Below are 22,059 nucleotides of genomic sequence, written 5' to 3'. Positions count from 1 at the left end.
AAACTGCTGATTTATTTCAATGATCTTTCAATGGAAGCATTAACCAATAAAATGACTTTCTCTTAGTACAGCTGGAAGAAATTCATGAGTTTACTGAAATTCTCACAGCAAACCTACCCAATTTGTTTAATGGCTGATCTTGCATACAATACAGCTAATACCAAACACGTAATTCGTCATAGTTTTCCTATTTGATAGATTGAGGTTACACATATCTGCAAACATTAGAGGACCTTAATATGCAGGTACTGAGGTGATGTTCATATTTCTGCTCCTCTAAAGTGCTCCTTTATATTACCTGATAGCGGTAGAACGACAAGATTAACACAATTTCATTCTGAATTCCATGCTCCCAGCTGTACCCATTTCACTAAACAGAAAATCATTTCAGCTGCCCCTACCTGAGTGACTGCATTAAGTAACAACTTTTAGAGTTAAAAATAAATATTTCATTTTCTCTGGAAATCTAAAAGGCTTGATTGCAAATGGGAGAAAATTCTAGTTCTTCAAATGCATACGTTGGTAGTGTTGACTGAAGCATTTCACACAGAAATGCCACTGATTTGGGCCTCTTAATTCTCAAAAAAAGAAACATCCTTTCTTCTGTCTTCCTAGCTCCCTGTCCCAACCCACCACAATTCCATTGAACATTGAGCCTCACCACCAGAAGAGCAAAAGCCACAATCGCAAAAAGTGAAATCGATGTATTTATCTAGAAATATCTTCAACAGATACTGCACACAGGATCATTTTAGAATAATGTCATGTGCAGTAACATGACAAGTCAGAGATAGTCTTTATCACATAATCTATCATCTTAAGTATTCTGATTCTATCACTCCTCTGTCAGAACAACTTTGAATGTGCTTTCCTGTCCAAATTAGCTTCATGTATAATAATAAAAGTATAATATGCTAATTAGACTAGACAGCCGAACAACCTTCCAGACGTCATTCCGGAAGAAGCCGTGGTGGTGGGGTCTGAGACAGAGGTGGTGGTTAGGGGCTATCAGGCAGGCAGGCAGAGTGGTTAGGGGTGATAAGGCAGGCAGGCAGGCAGGCGAGTGGTTAGGAGCCAGCAGTCCTGGATTGTGAGAGGGATGTCCGAGTGTCAGCTTAGGTCCAGGATCAGGCCTAAGCTGACAGTCGGACATTCCCCGAGGGGTCCCAGATTGTGAAAGTGTGCAGGCTGGGCTGAGGGGATCCCCCCACCCTGTGCACGAATTTCGTGCACCGGGCCTCTAGGATAGAATATAAGACACTCCATAATTAATTTCAATCTGCATTGCCATAGTTTTGCCTGTTTATTCTGTGATTATGCCTTATATTCTGTTCAAAATTGACTTCCTACACTATGCATGTTTCCCCACCTCCATTCCAATCCTTCCTTTAATGTCTATAAAGTACCTACCAGTCTTTCAATGTCTACAACTAATGACCCTCTTACATGAAGCTTTTTTTATTCTTTCTTTTACCTTATATCTCAAATAGAATGTTTTTGTCTTGGGGAACCCACATTGTATTTTCTGAATGCTACTTCTGTGTCTTATTTCTTAGTTAATGGTATATCTGTCTCACCCTCACTATACTGTGCTTTATTCATTTTGTATTCCCTGCAGTATGTTGGACATCCTAAGTACTCATATAGCCGAAATAGGCTGAAGGAATAAAAATTCACTAGGGGAAGTTTAGACATGTGGGAGAGGAATAATCTAAGTTATCAAATATTTTATTATAAACTTTTGGTTACTTATGTGCTAGATTAATATTTTTCTACATGCCTCAAGATAGCACTGGATCCTAATCTTGAAGTTTGAAATATTTTCTCATGATAGATGTTATCTAACAATTACGGTTAAAAAATCTGGGACTCTTGAGATATAAGGAAAATAAACACTCTGTGATAATCTTGGCACAATTAAGAAAAACCTTTTTATTTGCACTAAACCTCTAAATATCTTGTTTTATTTTCATGGTCAGAAATTTTTGTCCTATAGCACTGTTTGTATTCTCTGAAATTTTCGGGTTCTAGTCACATTATTAACCTGTTCCTTAACAAATATTTTGTTGGCTAGATATTTATTTGTTATTGGTGGTGGGTTTTCCTTATCTCACACATGTAATCCCACACATTCACTACCCTCACAATGTTGCTATAATTTGTCCTTCAACATCAGATTAGAAATAAAACCAGCACACAGAGTGTACTTATTTTCTGAAAGACAGCCCTGGACATTTATAGGCAGATTTAAGGTCATCCATATAAACATGAGCCTCACCAGCAGAAGAGCAAAAGCCACTATCTAAAAAAGCAAAATCATTCGATGCATTTATCTAGCAATATCTCCAACAGATACTGTTCACAGGGTCATTTTAGAGTAATGTCACATGAAGTAACATGACAAGTCAGAGATAGTCTTTATCACATAAGAAACGGCAGTAGCTTTAATTTTTCAAGAGGAACAAACCAAGATAGTTGGACACAATATTAGTATCTAGAAATAACAAAATAAATTCCAAGTGTCCAATGATATTTTACAACATTATACCGCAAATATTTTCACCTCAGATAGTTAACACCAACTGACCAACAAAATATTTCTGAAGGAATAGGTTAATAATGTGACTAAGACCCGAGAATTTCAGAAAACGAAAACATTGCTACTGGACAGAAATCTCTTACCAAGAAAATATAACAAGGTAAATAATCCCAATAGCTCTTAGCTTGCAGATTCATGTTATAAGCATTATGTTAGCTATTTGATTATGGTAAGTGGGAAGGGGAAGAGAAAGGGGAGTAAATGGAAGCCACAGAAAATTCTTACACTTCACTTTAACTATGAATTAGAGGGCTTTTTTCCCTCAGAGCTCTCTACAACTAGCAAATGGAGTAATTAGAATTTAATTTATTCTTGCTTCCCTTACCATTTGTCTAGTGAAGATGCAAATAAAAAGGGCAAATGTTCTAGCGGATGATGAAAACTGGCATATGAGAGAAGACACATGATGACAGAGAGTGAGTTGTCACTCCATTTATAGGGTGTTTAGTTTTATGAATTCCCCGTATGGTATTCCATATGTACATTTAATTTTAATTTACACTTTTAGAACTTAGCCAAGTTTTCTTATCTTAAAGTGGGAAGACAATACTTAATTTGAAGCATTGCCTCTAATGAAAACAAGTCTAAATAATATATTATATTTGAAACAAAAATGTAACTTCCCATACAAAAATTAACAACCAGCATTCTAGGGCTTTTAAGAGCAGGTTTATATTAGTACTAAAACTGTATAACATAGTATTGAAAAGAAACTTGAAAGAAGAGGTCTTCAATGAATTGGCTAAGATAATTATTTTAAGTATTTCTGAAGTTCATTCAGGAAATACATATTTTTAAAATATATTTTATTGATTTTTTTACAGAGAGGAAGGGAGAGGAATAGAGAGTTAAAAACATCAATGAGAGAGAAACATTGATCAGCTGCCTCCTGCACATCCCCTAGTGGGGATGTGCCCATAACCAAGGTACATGCCCTTGACTGGAATCGAACCCGGGACCCTTCAGTCCACAGGCCAATGCTCTATCCCCTGAGCCAAACCAGTCAGGGCAGGAAATATTGTTATATGCTGCTAATAAATAACTAGTCAATTCCTATCAGAGATCATTTCAACACTTTTCTCAAGAGAAGTCTGATCATGTAGGAATGAAAAGAAATAGAGACTAAAGGAAAAAAAAAAAGACATTAAAAAAAATGGTGTGGAAACATTCTTTTGAGGATAACAATCTCCATTTTCAGAAAGGATCATAAAGATGCATTTAAAAATTCTTTCTCTTTAATTTACATCATATTTAGATGACTTTGAGGGGAAACTTTGGAGATCTTCAAATGTATAATAGACTAGAGGTGTAGCCTTGAGTGGAGGCCAAGGCAGGCCAGGGCTGCGAAAGCTTGGCTTCCTCCATTGCCGGGGGCAACTCAAGCCTCCTGCTCTCTCCAGCTCCGTGGCTGCCACCATTTTTGTTGGGATTTATTTATCTTCTATAATTGAAACTTTGTAGCCTTGAGTGGAGTCCAGGGCCGGCCAGGATGTGCGGAAAGCTTGGCTTCCTCCATCGCTGGGGGAACCCAAGCCTCCTTCTTGCTCCGTGACGGCAGCCATCTTGGTTGGGTCAATTTGCATACTCGCTCCTGATTGGCTGGTGGGCGTGGCTGGTGGGTGTTATGGAGGTATGGTCAATTTGCATATTACTCTTTTATTAGATAGGATGAGACTGAAGGTACCAAGGACAGTCATTGGCAAAGAGTCCTGTCAAACCACCACCACTCTTCCCTTTGTGTTCAATGCCATCCTAGACAGTTTTCAGTGTTCCTATCCTGGCTATCCTAGAATATCACAGAGGTCAAATATTATACAAAGGTTTCATTATTACCTCCCTTCATAAAGGGGCACACAAACACATGTGCACACAGACACAAACACATACACACACAGGAGTTGAGTACATGTCACATTTCACACTTATTTCTAGAATATATTATAGGGTGAATTCATCAACTGCAAGCCATTGTATTGAAGGAATAAGTTACTTTCTTAAAATAACAATTTAAGGTCAATAGAGGTGGGTTCACTTTAATATTAAAGTCTTCAAAATAGGCAAGCCTCCTTTAGCTGAGGGAAGATGGGATAATCTGATCTCAGAGCCAAAAATATCATGGAAGCAAATATGAGAATATAAGCAACTCTGCCAAGGGCTTACTAAGAGTTCTAAACTCAGTGATTTTGCTTTGCCACTTCGGTTTCCTGTATGTTTAAATTCTTTCCTGAACATATAAAGGAGTGGCGATATCCTTCAAGAAATCAACATATGTGAGAGTCTGTCTCTCTCAGTTTTATGGAGAAATAGCTGGCTTTGTAACAGTGAACTGGACTTGGTGTTTTTACGTTGGTGAGAAGATTCATTTTACCTCTTTGCATAGGTGTACTGACAATTCTAATGCTTATTTGTGATACGCTATAATTACACAACTTTTTTCGAGTTAGACAGAACTAGGAGATTAAAAAAAAAATAGTGCTAATTCTCCCGCCAAGTTACTAACAGGAAAAAAAAGTTGTTTGGTGAAATAAGAGAAGGTGAAATAAATCTCTGGCAAATTGTCTAGTGTCTTCATATTAAAATTAAATCATTACTTAGAACCTTTCCTTAACTTCTTTTAAGTTCAAGTTTTAATGAGCTTCTGAATATTTATAACTTGGACTTCATTAAAGACCTGCAGGGAAGTACCACACTAGGCAAAAAAAAAAAAAAAACACCAAAAAAAAAAAACACTGCCCAACCTTTTACACTACCTCCTGCCAGAAGAAGTTAAGCAGGTTTGTATATTTCTTACCTTGGCTCCTTCTAAAGGCAAATCATGGCGTCTGTGTTTCCTCATTAGTACTGGGTCAGAGCCCATTCTACTGTGCCTTCCATTTACATTTGAGCTTGCTGTGATTCCAGGCTTTGGAGAGCCATCCCCTACCAGTCGACAGCCTGCTGACTGATTAGTCCCAAATACATCCCGAGGGCACCAGGCTTCAAGAGGCATTGGCTGGTCTCTGGAAGGCACACTCTCCACAGGATGCAAATGGCGACTTAGTCTGTTATCAGGTGGGATAGGGGGAGGTCTCTCAGGTGGAGGTGGGGGAGGATCTCTTAAGGGAGGAGGTGGTGCTGGGAGTGGTTTATCTTGTTTTCTCACCATGCAAGGAGAAGACTAAGGAGACACAAGAGGAAAAAAAATCAAGAGCTGTACCAGGCACTGAAATTACTTCCAGAATACTATATTACTGCTTTTGTTTTCTAAGCCATAATAGAGCTTTATTAGATCCATATGTCATCTTCTTATAAGTTTCTTTTTATTACCAGTTAATGAAATTTTAAAATGTTAATGGAAGACTCTTATAAATATATTTCATTAGAAATTTCTGTAGAAATGAGTATATAAACTGAAATGTTAAAATTTTAAGGACTGTACAGGAAAAAGCAGAATACCAAAATTATATGGTGATTTTGAATGGATGACATTAAAATAATAGAGTCATTAATTAATTTATTTGCACGTTTCTATGACTTAGGAGAGGAAGCCATCAAAGCTGTTGTTCTTTTTCTTTCTTAAAAGCAACTTGATTTGTAATATCATTGGATAACTGAGTGTTGGTTTTGCTATATTTGTATTCACTGCTGTAATATAATTTGATAAGGAACAAATTTGCTCTGGTTCTTTGTTTTATCAGTTACTACCAGAATAGTAAAAAATCACAAATAATATAGTAGCATCATTTATAGTCCTCACTTGAATTTCATGGTTCCTTAAAATGGAAAAAAATTCTGATTCTTATATGGAAATATGAATGTATATATGCTCCAGAATTGACTCTATATAACTTGTGGGCTTTCACTTTTATATACTTGGTTCATCTGATGATTTGTGTGTTTTTTTAATTTATTTTTTAAGACAGATATCATTTTGTTGTTCCACTTACTGATGCATTCATTGGTTCTCTTTTTTTAAATTTAAATCCTTTATTGTTTAAAGTATTACATAATTCTCCTTTTTCCTCCATTGACCTCTCCCCACCCACACCCACCCCCCAAGGCACTTGCCCTTACCTCTCCCCCATCTGTGTCCATTGGTTATGCTCATATGCATGCATACAAGTCCTTGGGTTGATTTCTCCACCCCCTCACCCCTACCTCCCCTCATAGGTTGGACAGTCTGTTCGATGCTTCAATGACTCTGGTTCTATTTTTATTCATCAGTTTATGTTGTTCATTATATTCCACAACTGAGTGAGATCATGTGATATTAATCTTTCTCTGACTGGCTTATTTCGCTTAGCATAATGCTCTCCGGGACCATCCATGCTGTTGCAAATGGTAAGAATTCCTTCTTTTTTACAGCAGCCTATAATTCCATTGTGTAGATATTCCACAGTTTTCTAATCCACTCATCTGCTGATGGGCACTTAGGCTGTTTCCAATTCTTAGCTATTGTAAATTGTGCTGCTATGAACATAGGGGTGCATATATGCTTTCTGATTGGTGTTTGTTTTCTTGGGATATATTCCTACAAGTGGGATTACTGGGTCAAATGGAAGGTCCCTCTTTAATTTTTTGAGGAAACACTATACTGTTTTCTACAGTGGCTGCACCAGTCTGCATTCCCACCAGCAGTGCAAGAGGGTTCCTTTTTCACCACATCCTCACTAGCACTTGTCTTTTGTTGATGATAGCCATTCTGACAGGTGTGAGATGGTAGCTCATTGTTGTTTTGATTTGTATCTCTCGGATGATTAGTGACTTTCAGCAGGTTTTCATGTCTCTTGGCCTTCTGTATGTCTTCTTTTTGAAAACTGTCTATTTAGGTCATTTGCCCATTTTTTGATTGGGTTGTTTATCTTCCTTTTGTTAAGTGGTATGAGTTACCTGTAAATTTTGGAGATTAAACCCTTATCGGAGATAACATTGGCAAATATGTTCTCCCATGCAGTGGGCTTTCTTGTTGTTTTGTTGATGGTTTCTTTTGCTGTGCAGAAGCTTTTTATTTTGATGTAGTCACATTTGCTTATTTTCTCCTTAGTTTCCATTGCCCTAGGAGCTGTATCGGTGAAGATATTGCTTCGGCATATGTCTGAGATTTTGCTGCCTATGGATTCCTCTAATATTTTTATGGTTTATTTAAGTCCTTTATCCATTTTGAGTTTATTTTTGTGTATGGTGTAAGTTGGTGCTCTAGTTTCATTTTTTTGCATGTATCTTTCCAATTTTCTCAACACCATTTATTGAAGAGACTGTCTTTACTCCATTGTATGCTCTTGCCTCTTTTATCCAATATTAATTGAGCATAATGGCTTGGGTTGATCTCTCGGTTCTTTGTTCTGTTCCATTGGTCTATATTTCTGTTCTTGTGCCAGTACCAGACAGTTTTGAGAACAGTAGCTTGTAGTATATCTTGATATCTGGTATTGTGATCCCTCCAACTTTGTTCTTCTTTCTCAGGATTGCTGTGGCTATTTGGGGTCTTTTTTTTAATTCCATGTGAATTTTTGGAGAGTTTGTTCTAGGTCTTTGAAGTATGCCGTTGGTATTTTAATAGGGATTACATTGAATCTATAGATTGCTTTGAGTTATATGGACATTTTAATGATGTTTGATTCTACCAGTTCATGAACATGGTATGTTCTTCCATTTGTTTATGTCTTCCTTGATCTCTTTTTTCAGTGTCCTATAATTTTCTGATTACAGGTCTTTTACCTCCTTGGTTAAGTTTAATCCTAGGTATCTTAAATTTTTTGTTGCAATGGTAAATGGGATTGTGTTTTTTTTTAGTTTCTGTTTCTATGAGTTTATTATTGGTGTATAAAAAAGCCATAGATTTCTGGGTGTTAATTTTGTATCTTGCTACTTTGCTGAATTCATTTATTAGTTCTAATAGTTTTTTGATGAAGTCTTTAGGGTTTTCTATGTACAATATCATGTAATCTGTAAATAATGACAATTTTACTTCTTTTTCAATTTGGATGCCTTTTATTTCTTCTTCTTCTTGTATGTGCCCTGACCAGAATTCCAACCCCCAATCTTGGCACATGGGGGCAACACTCCAACCGATTGAGATACCCAGGCCAGGGCTGACTTGTGCTTTTGATATTAAAAGGAATGTATTGTGTGTTTGCATAACTCTACCTAAATAACATCCTAAGATGTGTTAATATGATCTTAAAACCAAGTTAACTGTAATATAGAGAAATCAAAATATTAAGGAAATATTTTGCTTCCAACTAATTTAGACTGCAAAGTATAATACCAAATGGAATTTTTTAAATCCTGTGCTTAAGATTGCAAAATATGCCCTTATCAAAGTTGGAAAAATATCTGCATAAACTGCAAAGAACTAAAATAAACTGTGGGCTTAGATTTACTGAGTTAGAACTATGTCCTTAATATTAAACAGTAATGTAATTACTCTGCAAATAATGTAATTCTTTATAATTAATTGCTTCAGGTATAAAAAGAACATATAATTCTCTCTTCTGAGTCACCTTGAAACATGGGTGATAATTTATCACACCTTAAGCCCTTATGCAAATATACTCTCATTACATTTTTCTTGTCATGACACTATGAAACTGAGTGTAAAATATCATTTGATAAGAGTATTTTAATACATATAATGACCTTTTAAATCCACTTTATAGAATAACTGTACTTACTCTGCTATTTATTTTAGCAAGTCAGTGGGCTGTTACAGACATGTGCTCTCTCTGAATAATTATGTAACTTTTATAATAAAAAAGCTAGGAATATGACAGTGATTACACCTTACACAAAATGAGAAACCTATCAACATTGTTCAGGAACAATTAAGAGCACAAGAAATATGTGAAATGAAATTTAAAAGAAGCTGAGCAATCAATAACTGTCATGTAAAATCACTCTCTCTTTCTCATAAAATCGATTTACCTTTGGCGAACCAGTTGGGCTGCTACATGGAGAACGAACGATGCCTTTCTGAATCAGATCCAGGCGGGGAGGCACGGGCGGCAGGCTGAGATGTGGGATCTGCAAAGGGTCCTGTTGGGGCTTTCTTCTCTGAGCAAGGGGAGATGACCCTGGTGAGGTGACTGGTGAATTCTGCCTATCAGCACACTAGAATTAAAAATATATAACAAAGCTGTTTATCTGATGTGTAAAGTGAATGCTTTTCATACGGAAGACATTTGGCTTTGAGAAGGTGTCTGCCATTGAACGAACATCTGCTGAAATAACTCACTTAGTTAACTCTGATTAATAGATAGAAAGAGCTCACACTGTCCCTCAAGGGTGCTATTATATAAAGAATAAATGGACAAGTTTCTCCTACATATTGCAGAAAGGGCCTGAGAAAAAAAGAACAGCAAAAGCATAGTTTAAAAACAATTGAATGCAGACATTATTCTAGAGGAAAGGAGAAACATTCAATGCAGTAATACACATTGTTCTTGGTTATCTGTATTATAGAATTTTCTTTGGTCTTTGATTTATAGCACATTCTAGAACTTAGAAACCATTTCGTTCCATATAAAATATGTATGTATCCAGTGTGTAGTCTGCTTTCCTACAAACCAATGAAATCAGGCAGGGTTTTAAAAAATTGTGTATTTAAAATAAACAGGTTTGAGCCCAAGTATTTTTTTCCCCAACCTTCATATGGAAAAGGAAATTTAAAGTTCAATGTTATTTTTTTTAAATCGATTAACTAAATCTATAAAAGTCTGTGCTTCTGCTAAAAAATAATATATTTCTATGCCACTACGGGTTTTCCATTTTGTCTGGTAGATAGCATCAAAAAGCCAATAACAAGTACTTCTATTTCTATGTATATTACCCTTTCGGCTTTGGAAGTTGTTTTTGTTAATGTGAAATAACCTGATTGCTACTTGGTACAAAAGCCATACTAATTAATCAAGTGGCCTCACCAGGACAAACAACAATCTGTTCTGATATATTAGGCAGTTTCCTTTTTAAGGCTGTTAACTAGCTTGTTGGAGATCTAGGCTTAATTTTTACACTCTCTCTGTCAATCTAACATGCTTTGATATTCACCTGTTTCCTAATATTAGTATTTATAAAGAGTTTAAGCTTGTTGTTAAGCCATTTCGCCTCTAGCATTACTCACCTTTAGAATAGTAGTCAATGTCAAAAATTGACAATTTAATTCAAAATCTAGTGACATTGAGGAAGATTTAGCCATTCTGTCTTTATCTAACTGAGATGGGATGACAGATTTGTGTTCATATCCACACTTAGTTACATTATGTAAAAATTTCTTTCCTCACTATAATTGGGTTTTATCTTCTATTTTTCTCATGATTAGACAGGGGTTGTTGGTTTGATAAAAAAGACAACAGAGGTAAAGTAACATTTGAACCACTTCATGTCAAGGGTCCACACTATCGATACTGATACTGATCTTGATTATCTGGCTGATGTATTAAATGTCAGTGTTTCTTCACTGTAAACTTTAAAGTTACTCTGTTTTCTCCCCCTTTCCCTACTGTACTCTTTGCAAGAAAGTCATTATGCACAAGACCACACTCAAGGAGTGGGGTGTTTTGTTCCCCCTTGTGAAGGTTTTTAAATAAATTTGAGTGGCTAAACAGAAGACCATACCTCAGATATGCCAGAATACTGTCATTACATTACTAAAATCTCAAGTCTTTGTCTCTTTCAATTAATGCCAAATAATTTTTAAAAGGTTAATACATTTAGACATAACTTCATGACAATTTTAAGAACCTTTTCTTTTTAGCAATTTCAAGATTCTTTTTATATCTCTTACCTGTGATAAGAAAATATCTTCAATTGTTATTAAATTGAAAGAGAAAATAGTAGAAACTTTATAGTTATAAACTGATTTTAATGCAGTCAGTGATTCTTAACAAAATAACAATTCTACCCATAAGGTCATTGGGCCTTACATGGTCATGAACTTGAAACTTATGGAATTAAAGCTATCAAATAATGATCATAGAACAAAAATAATTCCTGATGTAAAGATACGTGCATCATATGTCATAGCAATTCAGATCAGGAGATGTCACTGCCAGCTAATTCTCCCCAATTCCCTTTAGATAAATTACATTCTCTGAAAACTAGCAATAAAACTAACTGATAAAAATACTTTGTTGATCTGGTTATTCTCCTTTACAAAAAACAAAACAAAAAACAAACTCAAGAAGCAAACCATTTACACAATTCCTACCCCAATTTATTCCTATCCCAAGCAACATACAATTGCACTTCACTAATTTAGTTATTTGCAGATAAATTTTTCAGTGCTAGGTGCACACACTGCTAAGGCTACTGAGCAAGACATATGCTCCTCCAAGCACTTTCCTTCTACAACTATCTTCCCTCATTACCTGAAACAGTTCCTCATTACCTGAAACAGTCCATTACCATCAGAACTTGACTTCCACTTTAATTGATAATATTTAAACAATTACCAAATTCCTGGTATGTTTAAATAATGGGGTGGATTTTATTGGAAATGGATGAATTATTAGACATGGCAAGGGTATAATGAAAAGTCGATGAGACAGACATCCAAACCAATGTGTGTGGTGCAGCAACAACCTTGAACTTGTAGATATTTCCAGACAAGCACACTGTCTTATAGCTATGATTGTAATTGGAAGCAGACCTCGCTTAGCACAATTCATATTATATTCTAAAAATGATTATGGACTGTCCTGAAGAATTAATTCATTTTGAAGCATTACAGTACCAGTAAGTTGGCTGAGGTAGAAGAATTTTGTGGAGAACAGATCTGTATGTAGAGGGACAAGAATGTTTTATCTTTATTGAATATGTGGATTAAATTCACCATAACTTACTCATTTTACCAAGTTCTCCTAAAGCATAGTAGATAATTTAGCAATGCCCTTTAGATAATAATGCATTATACTTTGCTGAATACAGTTATCTCTATAAACAATTCCGCAATTAGAGGATTGAGTCTTTGCATCAACTTTTATTGCTGGTAAAATTCAATGCTAACTATGAACATTTCTAAAAATTTTTAGTAGTTGGTCACATAAAAGGTCATTTTTAATTTATCTGAATAATTACCATTTTTATTTCCTTCCTACTTGAAAGTCTAAGAAACAAAGAAGCCTAACACAATGCTTCACACCCCAGCTCATAAATAAATGTTTAGATGAGACATTAAAAATTCATGACATCAAACTTACCAGTTCAACTTACAGAAAAGAAAGGAAAGCCATTTTTCCCTTCTGAAAATAGAGAAGCAAAATAGATTGATTTAATGTAGATCCAAATTATTTCTTCTTTAAACTATGCCTGTATCTATATAATATTTGAACATTCAATAGTCAACTGTAAAGAACTTTAATTTTTAAAGTATCATAATTTCCTTGTTATAGGTAGTCATCAGGAGTGACAAAGGGATATATCCAGTCATCTTTAGTCTACTGATTCTATTATTCTCTTCATAGATTCCACAAACATTCCTCTTAGCCCCTCATTTTGCCTTCTTCTTCCATAGATCACTTAAGTCATTTATCTTTCTCTACTTCTGATAGGTGACAAAGGGAGTTTGGGGGGATAAACAACAACGAACAACAATACTGGAATCCATCCTCAGGTTTAAATTCTAAGATTGTGCTAATTTAATCACCTCTCACTGATTTGTCCTGTATTCCTTAGAATAATTACTATTTCTTATGCACCTCTTACTGATTTGTCTTGTATTCCTCAGAATAACTACTATTTCTTATTCTATCTAGAAATACAGATTTAAAATATTTACCTAAAACATCTTGAGGAGAGAACAGGAAAATTTTATTTAAATATTGAATAATAAAAGGTAAGCATTTTGTTGATAGGGATATACTTGATTGGAATGTGAATTTCAAGTGTAGCTGTCAAGATAAAGGTCTAAAGCCAACTGATTATAAAGAATAAGATTTTTTTAAAGAAAACCACATAACCACATAATTAAATGTATAATCTGACTTCATTTGCACATATTTCCTATATGGAAGATTTAAATTTCAGCTAAAACTTTAAATGCCATGCAAAAATCACTGCCTACTGCTATGGTTTCTGGTGGATTACAGAATAAGGTTAATTTATTTTGTGGAGACTTTATGAATTAATAAAATTAAATGAAATATGATAAAATACGCTGCTATAAAACATTTAACCTTTGTTTGGATGATATAGTTAGGAACACTGACTATTTTTGATATAGAAGTGACAGATGCAATCTATTATACATCCAGTCAAAGTCTGCCCATTTTCACTGTGAGAAGATAACGCTATTAGGGATATCTTTAAACAAAATGTTCTCACTCTTCCCATTTCCTTTTTGTCCTCCACAATTCCTCTCACTACCAGGCCTAAACAAAGCAACAGTGACAAAATCAAATATCTAAACAAATGGATTATTTCCAGACTAAAAACTTACAAGGCATTCAAAAGTCAAACAGAAATGCTGCTTGGATTATTTGCTATTATTAACACTGACCAATAGCACAAAAATGAAGAAAAGTAGTTTAAGAGCAAGAGTAGGTTCATGAGTTTAGGAGAATGTATGTTGTCAAACTTTTCACTATAATAAATGTTTTCTTGGTTTGGGCATTCTACTCCTGACTTTTCAATTGTGTTTTATTTCATTTTTTTTCTCCTCATTATTTAGAACATTCTTCAATAAGGCATTCTTAAAAGGATCCTGTCCTTTTTGCCACTGCCTTAAGTGAATTCCTTTCTTTGTTATTCCTTCATTTTTAGCTATCCACTTTATTAAGTTAAGATAACAAAATAGAAAACTATGCAAAAGTTAACTAGTAAAACATAGGAAATAGGATGTGGACAGAATTTATTGCACATTATTAAAATTCATTTATATAGAGGTAACTGCAAGATTTGGGAAGAATGGAGCTATGACTTCAAATCACCGGATAGCTGATTTGTATAATTCTATTCCTTTATCTTGATTTTGTGTATAACATTTTTTTTCTAGTAATATATTTGCTTTTAGAACTTCAGAATAGGTCTTTTTTTTTTTTCATTTCAACTCCTTTCAAAATACAAAAGTTGGGCACCTGTATTATCAGCATGCCAGCATATGAGTCTAAGAATTTTTCACAAGTTTTTTAATACTAGTAGCTGATGAGTACCTCTTTAACAAACTGGAATCCTGGAGCTCTAGAGATTTAAAGACCACATTTGATTCTTTTATGTCTACCTACTCACCAACTATTCCCAGGCCTTCGCTTCCTGAAATGCATAAATGCTATTCTTTATTTCTCTGACAAAATTTACAGAATTCTTTAGCACTTAGAATGGGATGCTAATGACTACCATAGTGAATAGAGAGATCCGAATTTATAATTTTAACAGAAAATTCTGATAGAAAAGGTCCAAAAAGTAAAGTAGTCAAAAGCCTGTCTCAGCATGCTCAGCAATTACCAATAATAATCAGGGACTCACTCAATTTTAGTCACTTCATTTTATCCATAACTTTTTTTTAAGAGTGACTTTTTATAAAAGCTTTAATAAGATCTATTATAATGGAAATGGAAAAACATTTGTTAAGAGACTTCAAACCCAGGCAAGATATTATTAAAAACAGGACAAGAGAAAACCTCTCCAATTACTACTAAGATGGGATTTCTGACAATCTAGGAGATAATCAAAGTCAATTTTATAATATTTCTAACAAGATTTTTATTTAATGAATTTTCATATCTGAACAAGATAGATACGCATATTATACAAATGATGAGGAGGGCTCTTAGAGGCTCAACACTTCCCTCTAAATGCATGAAAATTAATGAAGGGCACTTATAAAAATTTTATCACAAAAATATAATGTTCTAAGTGTATTTTTCTTTCTATTAACTATTGTATTCCTTCTTCTTTATATTAATTTGTGAACATAACAGTCTAAAGTCTTTAAAAAATCATCTATACAGAATGTTATTCAGAAGGTATCCATTAGAAAAACATTTACACACACATGTTATTTATAGGATAATTATAAATGATTTATGTTCATACATTTTGTAGTATCTGTACCACTGTTCCTTTAAAATAATAAACAAAAGCTTATATGAGGAATGTAGTACATTAGCAATAGAATCCTTTCCTGCTTATTCAGTCATATTTCCAGAAGCCTCAATCTATAGGAATTCAAGGAGAAACTCAAAGTGAAAAAGAAAAGTTCTACCAACTTGATCTACAGATTCAGTGCATCCCCAGTCAAAATCCCAGCAAGTTATTTTGTGGTTATCATAAAACTGATTCTAAAGTTCCGATATTGAAGGAGAAGAACAAAACTATAGTAATGACACTACCTGACATCAAGACTTACTATAACTACAGTAATCAAACATGTGTGCTATTGGCAAAGAATAGCCAACTTCATCAATGCAATATAACATAGTGCCTAGAATTAGACTCACATAAATAGTCAACTGATATTTGATAAAGGAGCAAATATAATACAATGGAGTGGAAATAGTCTTTCAATAAATAGTGCTGAAAACAACTGGACATCCCCATGCAAAAAAAGAAAAAAAAAGAATCTAGATACAGACCATACACTCTGACAAAAATTAATTCAACATGGATTACAAACCTGATGCAAAATCAGCAAACTCCTAAAAGAAAACAAGAAAAATATAGATGGCTCTAGGTTTGGTTGGATCACTTTTTTAATACAACAAAAGTATGATCCATGAGAGAAATAATTGAAAATCTGGGCATCATTAACATTAAAAATGTCTACTCTTGAAAGACACAATCAAGAAAAGGACAAGCCACAGATTAGAAGAAAAAATATATATAAGACACATCTGATAAAAGGACTTTTATTCAAAATATACAAAGAACTCTTAAAACTCAACAATTAAGAAAACTAACAATTGTACTAAAAAGAGGGCCAACAGCCCTAACAGAAACCTCACAAAGATATAGAGATGGCAAATAAACATATGAAAATATGCTGCACAGCATATGTCATGAGGGAAATATAAATTAAAACAACGAGATAACACTGTACACCTTTTTGAATGGCCAAAACCCCAACCACTGACAACGCCAAATGATGATGAGGATGTCGAGGAACAAGAACACTTATTCATTGGTAGTGTAAATGCAAAACAGTACAAACACTTTAGAAGACAGTTTGGTGGTTTCTTACAAACTAAACATACTCTTACCGTATAATACAGTAATCAAACTCTTTGGTATTTACCCTAAGGAGTTGAATACTTTTGTCCACACAAAAACCTGAACACAGATATTCATCGCAATTATTCTTAATTGCCAAAACTTGGCAGCATCCAAGATACCCTTTAGTAGATAAATGAATAAATAAAATGTGCTACATCGAAACAATGGAAACTTACCTAGTACTAAAATGTCAAGCCATTAAGAGACATGGAAGAATCTTACTGCATATTACTACAGGAAAAAAACAATCTGAGAAGGCTATGTACATACAATTCAAACTATATGACGTTCTGGAAAAGACAAAACTAGGGAGACAGTAAAAAGGTTAATGGTTAAAAAAATAAGACTAATGGTTGCTGGGGAGTGGGGTGAGGGAGATGAACAGGCAGAACACTGAAGATTTTTAGGGCAGGGAAAATTCTCTGCATGAAACTAACAGTGGATTTGAATCACTATACATTTGTCCAAACTCATAGAACGAACAAGTCCCAAAATGAACCCTAATATAAACTACGGACTTTGGATGGTAATGAGGTGCCAACAGAGGTTTGTCAAATGTACCACTTTGATGGGGGATGTTAATAATGGGGCAGGTTATGCATGTGTGGGAGCAGGGGGTGTATGAGAAATCTTTGTAGGGCTCCCTCAATTTTACTGATCCAAAAGCTCTAAAACAGCTCTGAAAGTCTTTTCTTTTTAGTTCAATCTTTTTTTTTTAATTTTTTAAATTTACTGGGTGACATTGGTCAACATGAACAAACAGGTTTCAGGTGTGGGTTTCTTTGTTACAAGATATGTCTATTGCACTGTGTGCCCACCACCCAAAGTCAAGTCTCCTGTCACAATATATTAGGACTCCCTTCTCCCTGCACCCTTTCTGCTGGCAACCACCAAACTGCTGTTTGTGAAAGTCTTAAAATAAAAACAACACAAAGCAAAACAACCACCACCAACAAAAAAGCCCTCTAACAAGAGGGAGGGAGGAATTGTGCTGCTTTTCTCCCTGTAGGAAGGAAATGTAGGTAGGCACCTTCCTACTTTTACTAAGAACATGGATGTGTGTTTGTGTAAAGTGATGTTCACTATTTTAAGTTATTATTCATGTTCCACTAATAACTTCTGGAAATTTTTAGATACCACAATTAGAAGCAATGAAGAACAGGAAAACTGAAGCATACTTGGAGAAATAGTGATTGGATTAAAGAGCTGACTTCTCTTTGAGGTTTGACAGGGAGGCAGTCAATAAAACTGCCAACAGAGTCTACTTTAAAGAAGTGCAAACAGCCTCACAAGTAGAATAACCCCAAGGGCACAGTTTCATTAAAATGTGAAACACTGTTAACTATACAGAGTTATACTGCTTCTCCTTGAAGCACCTTTTATGAGAAGGATGTAATCTCCAGGTTCCATAACCCTGAACATTCTTTAAAGTTTCACATTTTACTTTAAACATTTCTATGAATTTTGAATCCTGATACAAATATATGTGATTTTAATTTAAATATATGGTTCCCCTCTTTTCGTGCAACCTCCCCTTAAATCTTGTAGCAAAATGTAAGCTTTGAGAAGTATGTCATGTTGATTGTAATGGCTTCTTATGCCCTTTGGTTCACATAGCTGCATAACCAATTTTGAGCAGTCAGGGAAAGGTGACATGTAATTCAGAAATATTTCCATAAAAATAGCTGAAAAACAAGAACATCCTGAGAATTAAAGGAATAAACTTCAGTCATTGAAAAATGCTCTTATGTGAAACACCTATTTGCTCCAAAATACCAGGCACAGCTGGTTTTATTAAGCAATTACTATTGAGTTACTACTTTAGAGAATATTTAATCATTTCAATTTACGTATGTAGAAAATAAAATTCGTAAGCTCATGCAAATTATTCAGTCCTTAAAATGTAGTCTCAGCTGACATGTCGGCAACTTTGCATTTTCTCTGAGTTTTGCACATAAAAGATGGTTTCTGAGTACATTATTTTAATGTGACCATGTAATGAAATCATAGCTATGTATAGATATTGATACATTAAAAAATTACAACCAACTGCTTGTCAAGCTAATATAGTTTTGGTGTCTAATAACAGTATCTAAAATTAAAAAAATAAAACTTCCATAAATGTCTCAAACATACTGTTATTTAATTCTCAGAAGTACAACAATATTTCAGGAGTCTTAAGTAACATTATATAAAAAATTAATGTTAATAACAACTAATACTTAATGTATACTATGTACCAGGACTGTTCCAATGGCATTACATATATTAATTCATTTAATCTCAACCCTCAGAGGTAGGGTTTCACAGACAAGATCACCGAGGCATGAGGCACAGGGTTAAATAAGCAACACAAAGCACACGGTTATTAAGTAGCAAAACTAGAACATGAATCCAGATTGATGGACTACAGGGACCATAGCTTTAAGAAAAGTACAGTTAGGAACTGTGTCACCACTGAACACTAAGTAAAAAAACAACACCACCTTTCTCAATGCCATACTATGCATAATACTATGCCAGTCTCTGACAATGAAAAGAAGAGCTAGGGGCCATTTTACCCTCCAAGAGCTCAAGGTCCACCAGGAGAGGCCAAGTCAAGTACAAGAGTTCAAGTGCTTGCTTCTCCTAAATGACTACATATTCCAACTGTTTTTTTTTTTGTGTGTGTGTTTTTTTTTTGTGGAATATATAACAACTAGAGGCCCAGTGCACAAATTCGTGCACCAGTGGGGTCCCTTGGCCTGGCCTGCAGGATCGGGCCGAAACCGGCTCTCTGACATCCCCCGAGGGGTCCCGGATTGCAAGAGGGCACAGGCCAGGCCAAGGGACACCACCGGCACACGATAGGGGCCTGGAGGGACACGAGAGGTTGGCCAGCCGGGGAGGGCCAAGGGAGGGTATGTCTGGCACCTCTCATTCAGTCCCAATCAGCCGGACCCCAGCAGCAAGCTAACCTACCGAGCGTCTTCCCCCTGGTGGTCAGTGCATGTCATAGCAAGCGGTTGAGCAGCCTTAGCATATCATTAGCATATTACACTTTGGTTGGTTGAACGGACAACCAGACGACCAGACACTTAGCATATTAGGCTTTTATTATATAGGAGGATATCTTCAAGGTCCCCTATAACATCACGTAGCACTTGGAAAGCAGTGTTTGCTTTGTTAATCACATACTAATGAAGAAAATGCTACTAATTTGCAGGAAGAGCTTTAAGAAAATCAGAAAACTTAATGCAATTAAATGGCAAACATGAACCTGTGGCTCTGGATTGCTTACTGTCATCCCTGACTGTACCTGTGGGCATGGTGGGAGAAGTAAGGATGACTGGCAGGTGGTCAGCATGATTCTTCTTGGGTGGTATTGATGTTTCACATCTCTGGCCCCACCCACTAAACAACAGTGGTTTTCCCTGCCCATCAGTCACCATGAAAACCAAAAATGTCCCCACATATTTCTGAACACCCTTGGGAGGCAGAACTCCTTTGTGGAGAATCATGCTCTACACTGTGGATGTTTATTTTGACTTCTGTATTTCACTGGGGTTGTAATCTTTGTCATTATGGCTCCAGCAAAGGCTCAAGCCCTGCAGTCGGAATCTAAGTCACATTAAAAAGGCAATACTCTTCTAAAAACACTTCAATGGCACTGATCTGTACACACAAACTCTTTCCTCAAGATTAGCAATACTATGATTCCTTCCTTTACCCTTATTAGAAAAAGCAAGAATTGGGTGGTATGTTAAGTTTTTAATTAGTAGGATGTGTTTTAATGGATGACAGCAACATTAGGAGAATGTATATAAAACTATAAGACAAATTATTCCCTTGACCTAAGGTCACAACAATTTTTGTTCTTTTATGGCAAATAGTTTATATTTTAAATACTGTTTTTTAAAAATATAATGTTTAAAACCAAATGAATTAATCTGGGTTCATATACTAGTTCAGTCTGTCAATATTTTTTATTTTGTATGCAAATCCTTAGTTTGCTTGTAATTTTATGTATTTGGTGAATAATAATACATTATATCAACATAATTACTAAGGAAATATTAAGGCTCTCCTTTACATCTTTGGCAAAATGAAACAAAATTCTGACTAGCAATAGATACCTTTTCTAAGCTCTGATCTCCCTGAAGTCAGAGAGAAGGATGTGATCCTACCAATCATGCCCTGGAATTCCTTTGAGGGCTCACATCAGATCTAATTATCCTAGAAATTCTGACAGATCAAGAACACAGGCAATGGTACAACTTGAAGCAAAATCTAAAACATGTTCCAGTTAAAATCCTAAAACAGCCTATGCCAAGGAAGGCAATCAATACACTGTATTATAGATCTGTAAGTTCTACTTGCATCTGTAAAATTAGCATTATGAAACATATTTAACTTATAATAATACAGTCTATATGTTTAACATGCTACTATTTATAAACTCCAGCTGTTGGATGGGATCTCACCAAGGTAACGGGAATATACAAACAGCTTAGTCTACTATGATATGATGAAAGCATTATATTTTTTTTTATGTGTTGATTAATTTTAGAGAGAATGAGAGAGAGAGAGAGAGAGAGAGAGAGAGAGAGAGAGAGAGAGAGAGAGAGATTGGTTCTACTTATGCATTCATTGGTTGCTTCTTGTATGTGGCCTGACTGGATAGAAGCCGCAACCTTGCCATATTGGGACAATGCTCTAGCCAACTGAGCAACCCAGCTAGAGAAAATCATTACTAATTTAAAGATTGCAGTACGCTTAAGATAGGCAGAAAGGTTCCACAATATAGTCATCTACCTATTCATAAAAGAAGAGAAAGATGAGATGAGAATTTGAAAAAGCAGATAAAAAAAATCAATCGTTTTGCTTGACAATGACTGTAGTTACTCTTGGAGTTGAGAAAATGAAATAGTTTTAAAATGAATGAATAAGTGAATGAGGCAACAGAAAGATTAAATAAACATAGAGGAGTAAAATTCTGGCAGAAGAGCTACGATGTCAAAATGACCGTGTTATATTTGTTTATAATCTCAGCTATATGACAGAACTGGATAAAACTTACAATTTGATGTATTGTACATATATATCGTCTTCAGATTGGAACAAAGGTAAAAAGATGTATAGGATCAGGTCACTGGCCTCAAAGAACATTTAGTAAATATTCGCTGAATGTGTGTAGGTGCCAGGGAACTCAAAGGTAGTAAGACACTGGCCCTAGTCTTAAGAAATAATAGTCTCACAGAGAAGACATCCTCTAAATAAAACACTAACAATTCAGT

The 22,059-nt window shown here is 35.1% G+C and overlaps 1 protein-coding gene across 3 annotated transcripts in view; it reads right to left on the bottom strand.

Moving 5' to 3' along the window:
• CBLB (Cbl proto-oncogene B) overlaps nucleotides 1-22,059 on the bottom strand; it is a 226,173-nt gene that overhangs the window by 54,327 nt on the left and 149,787 nt on the right. For all 3 annotated transcript variants that reach the window (XM_079767368.1, XM_079767367.1, XM_079767369.1), the window contains exons 11-12: nucleotides 9,503-9,688; nucleotides 5,391-5,756 (exon numbers count right to left, since the gene is read on the bottom strand). In XM_079767368.1, coding sequence (XP_079623494.1) covers nucleotides 5,391-5,756; nucleotides 9,503-9,688 — 552 coding nt within the window. The remainder of the gene's footprint in view (nucleotides 1-5,390; nucleotides 5,757-9,502; nucleotides 9,689-22,059) is intronic.

The sequence above is a fragment of the Cnephaeus nilssonii genome, assembly GCF_951640355.1.
Source record: "Cnephaeus nilssonii genome assembly, chromosome: 3".
Taxonomy (NCBI): Eukaryota; Metazoa; Chordata; class Mammalia; order Chiroptera; family Vespertilionidae; genus Cnephaeus; species Cnephaeus nilssonii.
The sequence above is the reverse complement of the archived record's forward strand: the minus strand, read 5'-3'. Positions and strand labels throughout refer to the sequence as shown.